We start from the raw sequence: 14,814 nt of genomic DNA, 5'->3' as shown, positions 1-14,814 counted from the left end.
AGTATTCGGCAGTTATAACATGACAGTTAGACAGGGCAGGAGACAGGTAAGACAATCTAAATCTATTCCCTATTCATTTGGAACAGGACAAATACTCACCATATGTACCGTATTTTCCGGCATATAAGACGACTGGGCGTATGAGACGACCCCCCAACTTTTCCAGTTAAAATATAAAATCTTCTTAAAAGTCGGGGGTCTTCTTATACGCCGTATGTCATCTTATAGGGCCGGTGAATATGTGCCTTTTGGCGTGAGGAGTGGTCCCGATGACGAAGAGAGGGGGCGTCTCACAGTAAAGTGTGAGTGGAGTATATCCCCCTATTACCTCATTGCGGCAGCGTGGGGGGTCTCTGTGCTGGGAGCGGCAGCTCCTCTTTGTGCCGTGGGTGCTCTGTGCTGTGGGGCGGCGGCGCATCTTCGTGCCGTGGGTGCTGTGGGGCGGCGGCGGCGCATCTTCTTGCAGCGTCGGGGCTCCTCCGGCATCTCCTCCAGGCCCCGGAGGCACTGGCAGCCCCATTGCTGTGATGCGGTGGCCTCCGGGAAAATGGCCGCTGCTCAGATTCAGATCTCGTCTCCCGAGATCTCGGGAGACGAGATCTGAATCTGAGCAGCGGCCATTTTCCCGGAGGCTGTGATGCGGTGGCCTCCGGGAAAATGGCCGCTGGGGGCGGCGCATGCTCAGATTCAGATCTGAATCTGAGCAGTGGCCATTTTCCCGGAGGTCACCGCATCACAGCAATGAGGCTGCCAGTGCCTCCGTTCTTGGAGGAGATGCCGGAGGAGCCCCGACGCTGCAAGAAGATGCGCCACCGCCGCCCCACAGCATTCACGGCACGAAGATGCGCCGCCGCCCCACAGCACAGAGCACCCACGGCACGAAGAGGAGCTGCCGCTCCCAGCACAGAGACCCGCACGCTGCCGCAATGAGGTAATAGGGGGATATACTCCACTCACACTTTACTGTGAGACGCCCCCTCTCTTCGTCATCGGGACCACTCCCCCCCACCCACCATATGCATATTTTATCTGTACCCGGCGTATAAGACGACCCCCGACTTTTAAGAAGATTTTGAGGGGTTAAAAAGTCGTCTTATACGCAGGAAAATACGGTATTTGTATTATCTATATCCTGGCTGCTGCATTCACTCACAGTCACCGCCCTTGCATAAACTCTTTACACTCCATCCATATCGGCCCCTCTGTCCTTGCCTCTCCTATGTATAGCACTCATGCTCTGTTCACATTTCTTAACAGCGCAGATATATTCAGTCCCACCATCCAACACAAGAGACGCTCTCACAAATCACTTAACCATCTGCTCACTCTTTCTATCCTCCTTCTCCTAGTCACTGGAGACATCTCTCCAAACCCCGGCCCCCCATGTTATAGCCAGTCAAACCTCCCAATTGCTACACCCAGAAACCCCTCTAACCTTATTAATATTCCATGCATGCCTTCTGTCTCTTTCAATTGTGCCCTTTGGAATTCTCGCTCTGTGTAATAAACTCTCCTTCATTCATGACTTTTTCCTTTCTAACTCTCTTAATCTCCTGGCTCTTACTGAAACCTGGATCCAGCAGTCATACACCACCGCTGCTGCTGCTCTCTCATATGGTGGACTACACTTTTCTCATACCCCAAGATCAGACAACAGAGCAGGTGGAGGCGCTGGTCTGCTCCTTTCACCCAAATGTACCTTCCAAGTTATCCCCCAAGTACCCTCACTTGTATTCCCTTCCTTTGAGGTCCATGATGTCAGACTCTACGTCCCCTTCTCCATGCGAGTGGCGGTGGTGTATCGTCCTCCTGGCCCCTCTCATCAGTTCCTGGATCATTTTGCCACCTGGCTTCCACACTTTCTCTCCTGTGACACCCCCACCCTTATCATGGGTGATTTCAACATCCCCATTGCTTCTCCCCTCTCCCCATCTGCTTCTCACCTTTTATCTCTAACCTCCTCTTTCAGCCTCTCGCAGCATACTAACTCTCCAACGCATGAAGATGGAAACTCCCTTGACTTGGTCTTCTCCCGGCTTTGCTCACTGGATGATTTCACAAACTCCCCTCTCCCGCTCTCTGACCACAACCTTCTTTCATTCTCTATCAAGAACTGCCATCCCGCTCAGGTCACCCCCACTTTCCACACTTATAGAAACATAATACCAAAACAAGGCAACATACTAGATACTAGGAGGGGTGAGATAGCGCTAAATAGTGCCAAACTACCCCTCACCATAAGAAACCAACTCCATATAGGCCATAGAAGAAAAGGAGAGACTTTGGAGTATATAGGTAATAAATACTTTATTGATATAAATACATAACAATTAATCCGTGTAAAAATGGATAATTAATAAAATACACAACCAGGATGGTAAAAAGAATGAGTGGGGATCACCAGGTGTGCGTCACCTATGGAGCCAGCATGCAAACCATACTTGGTAAGAGACCTATTGCTATAATAGCATGTGAGTCTATAAGCCAACCTGGCGTGAAAGTGACAGATAATAAAGGTAACTCTTACCGCTGCTGAGCACCAGAGTGGCGCACACCCGGACAGATCCTTAGGCACAGTCCCCGACGCGCGTTTCGCCCACGATTTTAAGTTGCTTTATCAAGGGGAGATGCCCCTGAGCGTACCCGCCATCTTTTAAATGTGGCTGACCTGACCCCATGTGACCGGTCACATGTAGTGCGGCAGCCAATAGAAGCTGGATGTGTCGGCGCGTGCGCACGCCGCACGCCGAGTCCCATGCCGTAGAGGGCGTCATGCATCGCAGGCGCGCCTGGGACCGAAGACCCAGAGCGCACGCGCGAGGCAGGGGAGACGCCGCCACGGGAGAGGACAGGGAGAGAGGCGGCGCACGCGCACTCCAGCAAATCAGTCAGTATGTATACCACCGCAAAGAAAAACATATAACAGCAATATGAGACATCAAAGTTGAAAGACAAATCGAGTCCATTTTGTTGTGGAGCGGTGGAGCTTGCAATATGCTGGAAATCATTCTGTTGCGGCCAGAGATGATATACATACAAGATGGTGCAAGACACACTCAGACATCAATACGTTAAAACTGCAAGAAATAAATATATAATCAAGGAAAAGAAAACCATTAATGAAAAAATAAAAACAGATAAAATAACCATACTAGGATCCTACGTGGATACCCACCCACGGGGAAAGATGGTACAGAGGGCACAAAAATGGTGGAGACGACAAGAGCATAATTGAAAACACAATACTACTTAATATATACTTGACCAGAATATGTCAAAGATTTTACAGTAATGGTACAAAGTACCACAAACCAAAGCCTTCACAAGAAGGAGGAAAAGAATAGAAACATACAGGCCATTAACACCCAGAAACTTATGAAGAACTTGCAGTCCTCATTGGCCCCAATCTTCTCCATCTCATGTCCTGATTCTGCTCTGAAGCATTACAATGAAACCCTGCAAAGTGCCCTGGATGAAGCTGCACCTCCTATACATAGAACCACTCGACACAGACGGCGACAACCGTGGCACATGCTGCAAACACATTTCCTGCAGCGGTGCTCCAGGTGCGCCGAATGTCTGTGGAGAAAATCTAATCTACCCGAAGATTTCATCCATTATAAGTTCATGCTAAAAACATACAACTCTGCCCTTCACCTCTCCAAACAAACCTATTTCAACACCCTCATCACCTCGCTGTCCAATAACCCTAAACGTCTCTTCGACACTTTCCAGTCCCTACTCAACCCAAGAGAGCAGGCCCCAACCACAGATCTCCGCGCTGACGATCTGGCCAATTACTTCAAAGAAAAAATTGACCACATTCGACAGGAAATCATCTCCCAATCTCTTCATACCATGCACTGTCCTCCCTCCCCCACTGCATCAAGTTCACTCTCTGACTTTGAACCAGTTACAGAAGAAGAAGTAAGCAGGCTCCTTGCATCTTCTCGCCCGGCCACTTGCGCCAGTGACCCCATTCCGTCACATCTCCTCCAGTCCCTTTCCCCGGCTGTCACCTCTCACCTAACAAAAATATTCAACCTTTCCCTCACTTCCGGTATTTTTCCCTCATTTAAGCATGCCATCATACATCCATTACTTAAAAAACCCTCCCTCGACCAAAATTGTGCTTCTAATTATAGACCTGTCTCTAATCTTCCCTTCATCTCTAAACTCCTCGAACGCCTGGTCCACTCCCGTCTTACCCGCTATCTCTCAGATAACTCTCTTCTCGACCCTCTTCAATCTGGCTTCCGCTCTTTACACTCTACTGAAACTGCCCTCACTAAAGTCTCTAATGACCTACTAACAGCTAAATCTAATGGTCACTACTCCATGCTAATTCTGTTGGATCTCTCAGCAGCATTCGACACTGTGGATCATCAGCTCCTCCTCACTATTCTCCACTCCATCGGCATCAAGGACACCGTTCTCTCTTGGTTCTCCTCCTATCTCTCTGACCGATCCTTCACTGTATGTTTTGCTGGTTCCTCCTCCTCTCACTTCCCCTTACTGTTGGGGTTCCTCAAGGATCAGTCCTAGGCCCCCTCCTCTTCTCTTTGTATACTGCCCCTATTGGACAAACAATCAGTAGATTTGGTTTCCAGTACCATCTCTATGCTGACGACACCCAATTATACACCTCTTCTCCTGCTTTCACGCCGACCTTCTTAGAAAACACCAGTGATTGTCTTACCGCTGTCTCTAACATCATGTCCTCCCTCTATCTGAAACTGAACCTGTCAAAAACTGAACTCCTCGTGTTCTCTCCCTCTACTAACCTACCTTTGCCTGACATTGCCATCTCTGTGTGCGGTTCAATCATTACTCCAAAGCAACATGCCCGCTGCCTTGGGGTCATCCTTGATTCCGAGCTTTCATTCACCCCCCACATCCGATCATTGGCTCGCTCTTCTTATCTGCATCTCAAAAACATTTCTAGAATTCGCCCTTTTCTTACTTTCGACTCTGAAAAAACTCTTACTGTCTCACTTATTCATTCTCGTCTGGACTATTGTAACTCTCTACTAATCGGCCTCCCTCTTACCAAACTCTCCCCGCTCCAATCTGTCCTGAATGCTGCTGCCAGGATCATATTCCTCACCAACCGTTACACCGATGCCTCTACCTTGTGCCAGTCATTACACTGGCTACCCATCCACTCCAGAATGCAGTACAAAACTACTACCCTCATCCACAAAGCACTCCATGGCTCAGCACCACCCTACATCTCTTTGGTCTCAGTCTACCACCCTACCTGTGCCCTCCGCTCCGCTAATGACCTCAGGTTAGCATCCTCAATAATCAGAACCTCCCATTCCCGTCTCCAAGACTTTGCACGTGCTGCGCCGATTCTTTGGAATGCACTACCCAGGTTAATACGATTAATCCCCAATCCCCACAGTTTTAAGCGTGCCCTAAAAACGCATTTGTTCAGACTGGCCTACCGCCTCAACGCATTAACCTAACTATCCCTGTGTTGCCTGTTCTCATACACTTTATGCAGTTAATAGCACTCTGTGTCTGTACTGCTACATACTTAGGCTGTTAACTTTTTCATGCAGCTTTACATGAACACCCGAGCCTTACACTATGGCTGGTCCAAATAACTAAAGCAATTGTTACCATCCACCTCTCGTGTCTCCCCTTTTCTTCATAGGTTGTAAGCTTGCGAGCAGGGCCCTCATTCCTACTGGTATCTGTTTTGAACTGTGATTTCTGTTATGCTGTAATGTCTATTGTCTGTACAAGTCCCCTCTATAAGTTGTAAAGTGCTGCGGAATATGTTGGCGCTATATAAATAAAAATTATTATTATTATTATTATTATTACATGTCTTATTTATAGGTTTTCTAATGACTGCACAGAATTCTAACAGTCAAACCAATTTTCAGCCACCTACCAGAACTATCATGTATCTAATATTACTATATGCCATTACTAATTATTAGCTTCTTACTAATAGCAAGTTACATACCGTAGTTATTATTATGGTTGAAAGAAAGACACATATAATCAAGTTCAATGCTAAGAGATGGGTGATATGTACAAAATATTGAAATACGGTAATCCCTCTATTTTTTGCTACATTTCTACAAGATCATGTGTCTGCAAAATTTTCCGCATGATCCTAAAATAAGTAGTGTGTGCAAGATAATCTTTTTGTAGTTTTCTCGTTAATTTCTAGTTTCTAAGGAAACTGCTGTAAAGTCTTTCTCAATGTACAGTAAAATTAATCTAAAAAAAGGGCAGTGTAAAAATTGTAAAATTACAAATTTTGTTTTTTAATAAAGATCATGATATGAAAAAATATAGCAAAAATGTTTTTAAAAAACAGGTATAACACAAAAACATAATCAGTTTAAGGGTGACCTTTGAAAGCTTTTAACCCCTTCCCGACATCGGTCGTACTATACCGTCCGATGTCGGGTCCCCTGCTTTGATGTGCGCTCCGGCGGTGAGCGCACATCAAAGTCGCGACATGTCAGCTGTTTTTTACAGCTGACATGTGCGCGCAATAGCGGCGGGTGAAATCGCGATCACCCGCCGCTATTAACTAGTTAAATGCCGCTGTCAAACGCAGACAGCGGCATTTAACTACCGCATCCGGCCGGGCGGCCGGAAATGAGCGCATCGCCGACCCCCGTCACATGATCGGGGGTCGGCGATGAGTCAGGAAGGTAACCATAGAGGTCCTTGAGACCTCTATGGTTACTGATCGCCGGTGGCTGTGAGCGCCCCCCTGTGGTCGGCGCTCACAGCACACCTGCATTTTAGCTACATAACAGCGATCTGATGATCGCTGCTATGTAGCAGAGCCGATCGGGCTGTGCCTGCTTCTAGCCTCCCATGGAGGCTATTGAAGCATGGCAAAAGTAAAAAAAAAAGTTAAAAAAATGTGAAAAAAATAAAAAAAATATAAAAGTTTAAATCACCCCCCTTTCGCCCCAATCAAAATAAATCAATAAAAAAAATATCAAATCTACACATATTTGGTATCGCCGCGTTCAGAATCGCCCGATCTATCAATAAAAAAAATCATTAACCTGATCGCAAAACGGCGTAACGAGAAAAAAAATCGAAACGCCAGAATTACGTTTTTTTGGTCGCCGCGACATTGCATTAAAATGCAATAACGGGCGATCAAAAGAACGTATCTGCACCGAAATGCTATTATTAAAAACGCCAGCTCAGCACGCAAAAAATAAGCCCTCACCTGACCCCAGATCACGAAAAATGGAGACGCTACGGGTATCGGAAAATGGCGCAATTTTATTTATTTATTTTTTTGCAAAGTTTGGAATTTTTTTTCACCACTTAGGTAAAACATAACCTAGACATGTGAGGTGTCTATGAACTCGTACTGACCTGGAGAATCATAATGGCAGGTCAGTTTTATCATTTAGTGAACCTAGCAAAAAAAACAAACAAAAAACAAGTGTGGGATTGCACTTTTTTTGCAATTTCACCGCACTTGGAATTTTTTTCCCGTTTTCTAGTACACGCCATGGTAAAACCAATGGTGTCATTCAAAAGTACAACTCGTCCCGCAAAAAATAAGCCCTCACATGGCCAAATTGACAGAAAAATAAAAAAGTTATGGCTCTGGGAAGGAGGGGAGTGAAAAACGAAAATGGAAAAACGAAAAATCCCACGGTCATGAAGGGGTTAAAAACCACTGTAGCATTGTATAAACCAAATTATTGTTTTTAGCTTGTTTTTATTTATTTTTTTACATATAACTACTTTTCCTTTTGCTGAAAGAACAAGGCGCAATATGTCGTTGTTTAGAATATTTCATTTTTTCCATAGTTTGCTATTAGTAGCTTTCCCTTTTCTCATTTAGTAAGTGTAAGATTCCGAATATATTACTGCTCAGGACTGTCCTTATATTGTTAAAAAAAAAGCTAATGGAAAACCAGAGGCGTGAATATGATTTGTGAAAAATTATAAAATGTGATGCTCCTACAGGTAATTATTCAGGTGAGGTTTTCGGAAAGTCATTGAAAGGATATGAAGCTAAAGTACTCAGCACAGTAACCACAGAGTTTCTGTAAGGAAACTAGAAATGCTATTATTAATATGCAGCTTATGTCGATTTCCCGTTGCAGCGTGATTAATGGGGGCTATTTACAGCTTTGATCTGTAGAGTTCCCTGTTCTCTATGCTGGAGCTTATGGGGCTGAAATTGAAATCTTAATGTAGTCAAATAAATTTTCCTTTCAGAGGAGTAGAATTACCATGTAGGGCTACTTAATATACACTGTATTATATTGCAAATGAAGCCCATGTGGCGAGCTACTACATTGCTGGGATCTATTTTTCTATATAACACACATTAGCAGGCAGAATGAATATGACGCTAGGCTTTGCGTTCTCCATTTTACGACTATACCTAACAAAGGCCCTAGTGTCATGTATTATATTATAATACTAATATTCAGGCTTGGCTTGCTCTGAAACCATTCACATTCAGGTGTAGTAATATGTGCACACATAAAATTCTATATGTTACCCAACGGGATGGCTGGTAGGAGGCATTCACCACTCCAGCTGCTGCTACATCAGACATGCATTCATTATATCATTAGCACTTGCCATATGAGTGTTATGCCATTTTGCTCTCTTTAGCCCAATTATTTCTTGGGTTCTATCAGTTTGCCACCATTCATAATTGCTACTTTCTTGTGAAATTAACTTTACACTTGACCATTTAAGATTTTAACTTGATCATAGCCATATTGCAACTTAGTTTTTTTTTCTTATGGCTATAACTATGCTGTTGGCCAGAGCCTTGTTCAATTTTACCTGGCTCTACCATAAACATGCAGCCTTGGCCGAGCATGCGTGTTTATTGCATATTGTCTCCTGTGGGAACAAAAAATAGGACATGCTGAAATCCTACACTTCTGACTCTTCTTTTCTCCATCATATGAAATCAGGAAAAGTTCCATACACATTAAATGCTTCCAACATTTTTACATTTGGTCAACTTTTATCTCCCCCTGTTACTTGTTGTTTGTAAGCACAGGTAGGCATGGTACTATTTCCCTCTGTGTCAGTCTGTCACTGTCAGGTCTTGTTTATTGTACTTGTCATGTATTTTATGTATCCAAACTTACAGCATCCTGGAAATAGTGGTACTATATGGCAGGCTTTATAATTAGCTGCAAATATGAAATTATATTTTTTCCATTTGTGTTATAAAAGTACCTTTAAATGGGTTTGTCTGGTGTTAAACTACAATTCTGCATTCACTCTACGTGACTGCAAATTTGTGGACATAGCACGCATTGCACACTGCGAGGATTCTCCAGTGCCAGCGCTGGGGGGCTGCAATCTGGTGACCGCATGTATGTGATATGCATATTCCCAGCCACACTAGACTAGATGGACGCGGTCTCGCTCAATACAAGTGTATTGAGTGAGGTCAAAAAGAGTCTAGTCCGAATGTTACCAGAAGTATGCATGTCGCATACCTACAGTCACCAGACCGCCGCCCACAGCCATATCACATACTTGTGGTCACATGACCGCAGCGCCCCAGCACTGCCACCGGAGAATCCTTGCAGTGCGGAATGAGAGGATTCACAACTTTGTAGTCACATAGAGTAAATGCAGACGTGTAGTTTAAGACTGAACAACCCCTTTAAGCTACAATTGTGCTGTCTTTAAAAGAGATTTTGAAATTTCTAAAGCAAAGTGGATGAAAACTGGGAATGGGATGAATTACATAATAAAACCTAATGTCACTGCTTGAATCCCTCACCTCTGTAGTATGGCTGATCCGATTGTCTTCAGCAGTGTTGTTTACTTCATGTAGTGACCACACTATCAATTATCCATGTGAACTACGTAGCCAATTGCTGTGGTAATACCACCGTGAATCTTTTTAAATTTAACCTATACCCTACTCTTGGCCTTTTCATAAACTCAGAAAAATCCCATTTAATTATGTCATCATCTCTAATACAAGGTTCCAGTGACTAACGCCTACAGGATCTACAGGACACAACTCAATCACAAATTCACTATGCTGCACTTTTGGTGGGAATGTATAAATTGAATTGAGATGGATATTGATTTTGTGACTTAATTTACAGGGTTTTTTTACAGCTTTTTGCTTAAATTATGAATAGCCTAAGAAAGGTGAATGAAGATTTATGTGTCAAATTGTTAAAAATGTAGTGAAATATTACATAAAGTTTCAAGTAAATTTACAATGAGATTCTGTTCACTAAGTTGATATCTAACCTGAACCTTTCTCTTGTGACTATACAAAGGTGCTCAATGTCTGTTAAGAGATTATCTAAATGATCTTAATGGTATATTCATACTATTTATCTTCATATTTATTATGTCATTTTTGTGTGACAAGACAGTTTCTCTCCCCATTATATGATTTTATGGGCCTGTCTTAAAGAAAGTATTTGATGGACTGAGGGCAGTATTTTACAATCAGCAATTTTACTTCAGTCCAAATGAGAGGAAATTATTTGTCATAACTAGAAAGGGGTTTTATGTTCCAGAAGAGGCAGTCTAAATGAAAGCCTGTATTCAGTCCCTCCATAAGCAAAAACTATTGGGACTAGTAAAGTCTGGATGGAGAATGAATATACTTCTGAACTTTACCTTATTTCACTCATTAAATCAATATATACAATCTATATACATTGATCTATATATTTGTTATAGGTCTCATGTGCAGACACTTCATTAAGTTGAAGCAGTTCTCAAATTTTTAAACATTTCATGGTAAATAAAGGGAGGACTCTCTTGAGTAAGTTTTTTGTACCCTTAGATAGATTTTTTCTATACACCTTATATAAGCTGTTATGCTAGAATAGAAGAATGACTATAGTCTGCCAGAAGTTGCCACCAGCATCACAACTCTGCTTTATTTTCATTATTTTAGTGTCCATTTTGTCCTTTGTATACTGATTCTGGGTCTTTAGTCAGATCTTTGACTGTATGGTGGACCCAGGACCTAATTTATTACTTCTGAAACAATTACTAGATGCTTCTATTTGTGCTCTTTTACAGATTCATTCCAGAACCATGGTCCCCATGTAGTGTTTCCTGTGGGGCAGGTGTTCAACAAAGAAGTGTAAAGTGCCAAGTGCTCTTGTCATTTGCACAGACAATTGCTGATCTGCCTCTAGATGAATGTGAGGGTCCACAACCGGCCAGTCAAAGAACGTGTTATAGTGGATCCTGTGATGGTGAAACAACAGAATTCAACACTGATGAAGAGGAACTGGAGAATGGAGGAATAAAGGATACTGATGAACTCTATGACTGGGAGTATGAGGGCTTTTCTGAGTGCTCTGAATCTTGTGGTGGAGGTAAGTGATTCCCTATATTGATGATTTACCTGAATTTTCAGCTTAAAAAACAGTTTTGTGAATTTTGTCTGCATCCAAGGGCAGATATCTAGATAATCAGCTGAAGCATCATTTGGCCGGCAGCCTTCTAATTTGTATGGCCAGCTTTAGCATTGTAGAGAAAAAAATGTTTTTAAATTTCCCAAAGCTAGTCTCAACCTGGCAAGCACTCCAAAACTCCTTAGTAAATCCTGTCCAATTCCTCTCATTGAAGGCTCCATCATTCATTGACATTCACTGAAATATCACACATGCGTCTTGTGTTCTTGATCCAATGGCTCTACAGTACTCTCTTCATCACTGGTGTACTACGCAAATGCATAGCTTGTGCCATTACTGAGACTGAGCTCAGGGCACTTCCAAACTCATTTGCATAATCAAAGTTAATTTTCTCAACAATAATATTTTTAACTTGTAAATATACCATTGTGAATCACATAAAATCCATCTACCTGAGGCTTTTAGTAGTTTAGTAGGCATTAACAGACTTTTGTAGATGGTCATAGAAAGTCCAAGAGTTTCTAGTGTTTTGATAAGCTGGAAAGTCCTGCAGTCTTTAATTTAATCGTTCTGCAAATCCATAACTATGACTGCTTGTGAACTAGGCCATACTTTTCACTGTTGAGGTCGTTTGACACTTTTTGACTGTGCGTGGTTTGTAACAGCATATATAGTTCAATGAAGTAGCTGGTGTTGAATAATGGTGGTTTAATCAGGTTGACCTTAGCTTCTTGTGGTTAGGAAAACAAACATTTCTGTGTGGAGTCTTTTTGCATCCATGGAAATTGAGGTGCCGAGTGCTTTTATTATTCATCAGGAACTATTTTCTGGCCCATGAGTGTGTTTTATTCAAGTTCCAAGTTCTTACATAAATGTTTTTCCATGAGCATATGTGTGTAGTTCATGAGATCTGCTCAATCAGCTTTCTTTTCGAGAAACATGACCTTCCAAGGTTCAGAGACTGTCTCTGACACCATCTTGTTTACATATATGTAGTAGACACACTCAAGTAGTTCCGTCATTTCAGGAACCAGATTGCTTTCCATGAAAAACTAAAAACTTTAGTTCATTAATTTTGTATTATGGACAACAGAGTTTCTTGGATTTCTAATTAAAGATAAACATAGAACCATGATTGGGGTTAAAAATGTATGCTTGTTTGCAATACACTATTTTTTATGGCAAATGTTAAGTGGACAGCTAGCTTTTTTTCCAAGTTTTACCATGGATGGCATTTCAAAGCAGGATTAGTCAATGTCCAACCACCAGGAACCCTACTTAACAGGAGAGTAACCTTTTCACTGAAGTATTTGACACAGTGTTACACTTGTTCATGTGGAGCGTAGTCACATTTCTGTCTTGTTCACTTGAAGGGAGATGAGCTGTTTACCACATAGCAACATCCTCATTTTGAGACTTGGATTCAAAATGACCCTGCTTTCTGCTAATCAAGTATCATCATAGAAGTTGGATACCAACCACCCAAACCATCATTTTATTGATAACAGAATTTAGACTATCAGTGTTAAAACCTGAAATACATGTAGTATAATAAGTGACATCATATTACCATTTTCCTTATATAATTTTGAAAATCAATATACTTTTTTTGTATGAAACACATAAATGAACATATTACTTATTTTCTAGCCAAACATACTCTGAAAACAATATTAGTAGTACTAGTAATATACCTTGTAGGAAAGAAAAAGCGCAGATAGTGTCTTATCTCACGATTTAAAGGAAGATTCACCAGTAATGTAACTGCTCACCTGATGTAGAAGATTCATAGGCATATAGTGCCGGCTGCCGCAGATCCACCGGTCGACACGCGCCGTAGCTAAAACGCTGAATAGGAGGATTTGTGGGTTATGATCCGCGCTGCCAGCTCATTCAGAAACAGACAAAATGTACAAATGAACAGTGGTTTATTCTGAAAACAATATTAATATGCTCTGCAATATAGCATGGATAGTCATTGTAAAGCACAGTTATTTCCTGCTCATACTATAGACTCCACTTTGTATTTTCTGTAAGAGTTTCTGTACAATTTAGGGAAGCTGAGTGTACTTTTCCCAGAAGGAATAGCAACGTCTGTAAAATGTCTGTTATAAGGCCCTTTTAAAAGCCACTTTTTATGAGTTGTCTTTTGAAGCCGTGCTTTGGTAGTTTAATCATTTTTACCTCTTCCTTACTTTTAAGAAGCCAAAAGTCTTTGCAAAGAATGGAATTACCATTTGTAGCTGCAGACTATATTCACATGTGTGTAAGTGTGACTATATAGGCTAAGTTCTGGCAATGATGTTAGAGATTTAGTAAAAAAAAAACACTTTTTACTTGGTTCTGGATGAGTGACTTTTAAATCTCCTCAGAATCTTCCCACTATACTGAGGCACAGTAGCTTGCAATTTCTCGCAACGCAAAGTCCTTGTGTCCGATGCTGCTAGCTCTCAAGGAACATTCCGTAGCTGTAAATAGTGTGTTCTAAGCAGGTGATTCCGTGTGGTGCATATGGCAAAGTACAAAAATACCTTGTACAAGTTTCAGAATGTTTATTTTATATGGACAGCTGGATGCCATGCCTGTGACCTCATTTAACACGTTTCACTCAATCTACATTGTTACTGAACTGGAACAGGTCATTTCCAGTAATAATATGATTTTGCTTTCTTAGCAGCACGGTTCCACAGGAGTTAAAACACTAGAAAATGTCTGTAATTTTCTAAATAGCAAAAAAAAGTTAAATCAACCCGAGCATGGTTTATAAACCAAATATTCTGAGTATTTTATTTTACGTTTCTTTTCCTCCCTTCCCTGTATTATAAGACAACTTTTTCACAGTGGGGTTCCTGTTTGCTTTTTTTGCCCAAATATTATAAAAATGCATTACCAGATATTAACCCCTTAATCCCCATATGACGTACTATCCCGTCAAGGTGACCTGGGACTTAATTCCCAGGGACGGGATAGTACGTCATAGCGATTGGCCGCGCTCACGAGGGGAGCGCGGCCGGGTGTCAGCTGACTATCGCAACTGACATCCGGCACTATGTGCCAGGAGCGGTCACGGACCGCCCCCGGCACATTAACCCCCGGCACACTGCAATCAAACATGATCGCAGTGTTCCGGCGGCATAGGGAAGCATCGCGCAGGGAGGGGGCTGCCTGCATGCTTCCCTGAGACCCTCAGTACAAGGCGATGTGCTCACCTTGTACCGAGCATCTCCTCCCTGCAGGCCCCGAATCCAAAATGGCCACCGGGCTACATCCGGGTCCTGCCGGGAGGTGGCTTACCAAGTGCCTGCTCAGAGCAGGCGCTGGTAAGCCAGGAGCAGTACACGTCAGATCACTGATCTGACATAGTGCATTGCAAAGTGTCAGATCAGCGATCTGACCTTATAACATGATGCCCCCTGGGGCAATGTTC

The 14,814-nt window shown here is 42.5% G+C and overlaps 1 protein-coding gene across 4 annotated transcripts in view; it reads left to right on the top strand.

The window, feature by feature from the left end:
* Positions 1-14,814, top strand: part of ADAMTSL1 (ADAMTS like 1) — a 481,733-nt gene that overhangs the window by 306,214 nt on the left and 160,705 nt on the right. For all 4 annotated transcript variants that reach the window (XM_077249770.1, XM_077249780.1, XM_077249791.1 and 1 more), the window contains one exon: positions 11,047-11,348. In XM_077249770.1, coding sequence (XP_077105885.1) covers positions 11,047-11,348 — 302 coding nt within the window. The remainder of the gene's footprint in view (positions 1-11,046; positions 11,349-14,814) is intronic.

This window comes from Ranitomeya variabilis, chromosome 1 (assembly GCF_051348905.1).
Source record: "Ranitomeya variabilis isolate aRanVar5 chromosome 1, aRanVar5.hap1, whole genome shotgun sequence".
NCBI lineage: Eukaryota > Metazoa > Chordata > Amphibia > Anura > Dendrobatidae > Ranitomeya > Ranitomeya variabilis.
This window is presented reverse-complemented; position numbering and strand designations above follow the sequence as displayed.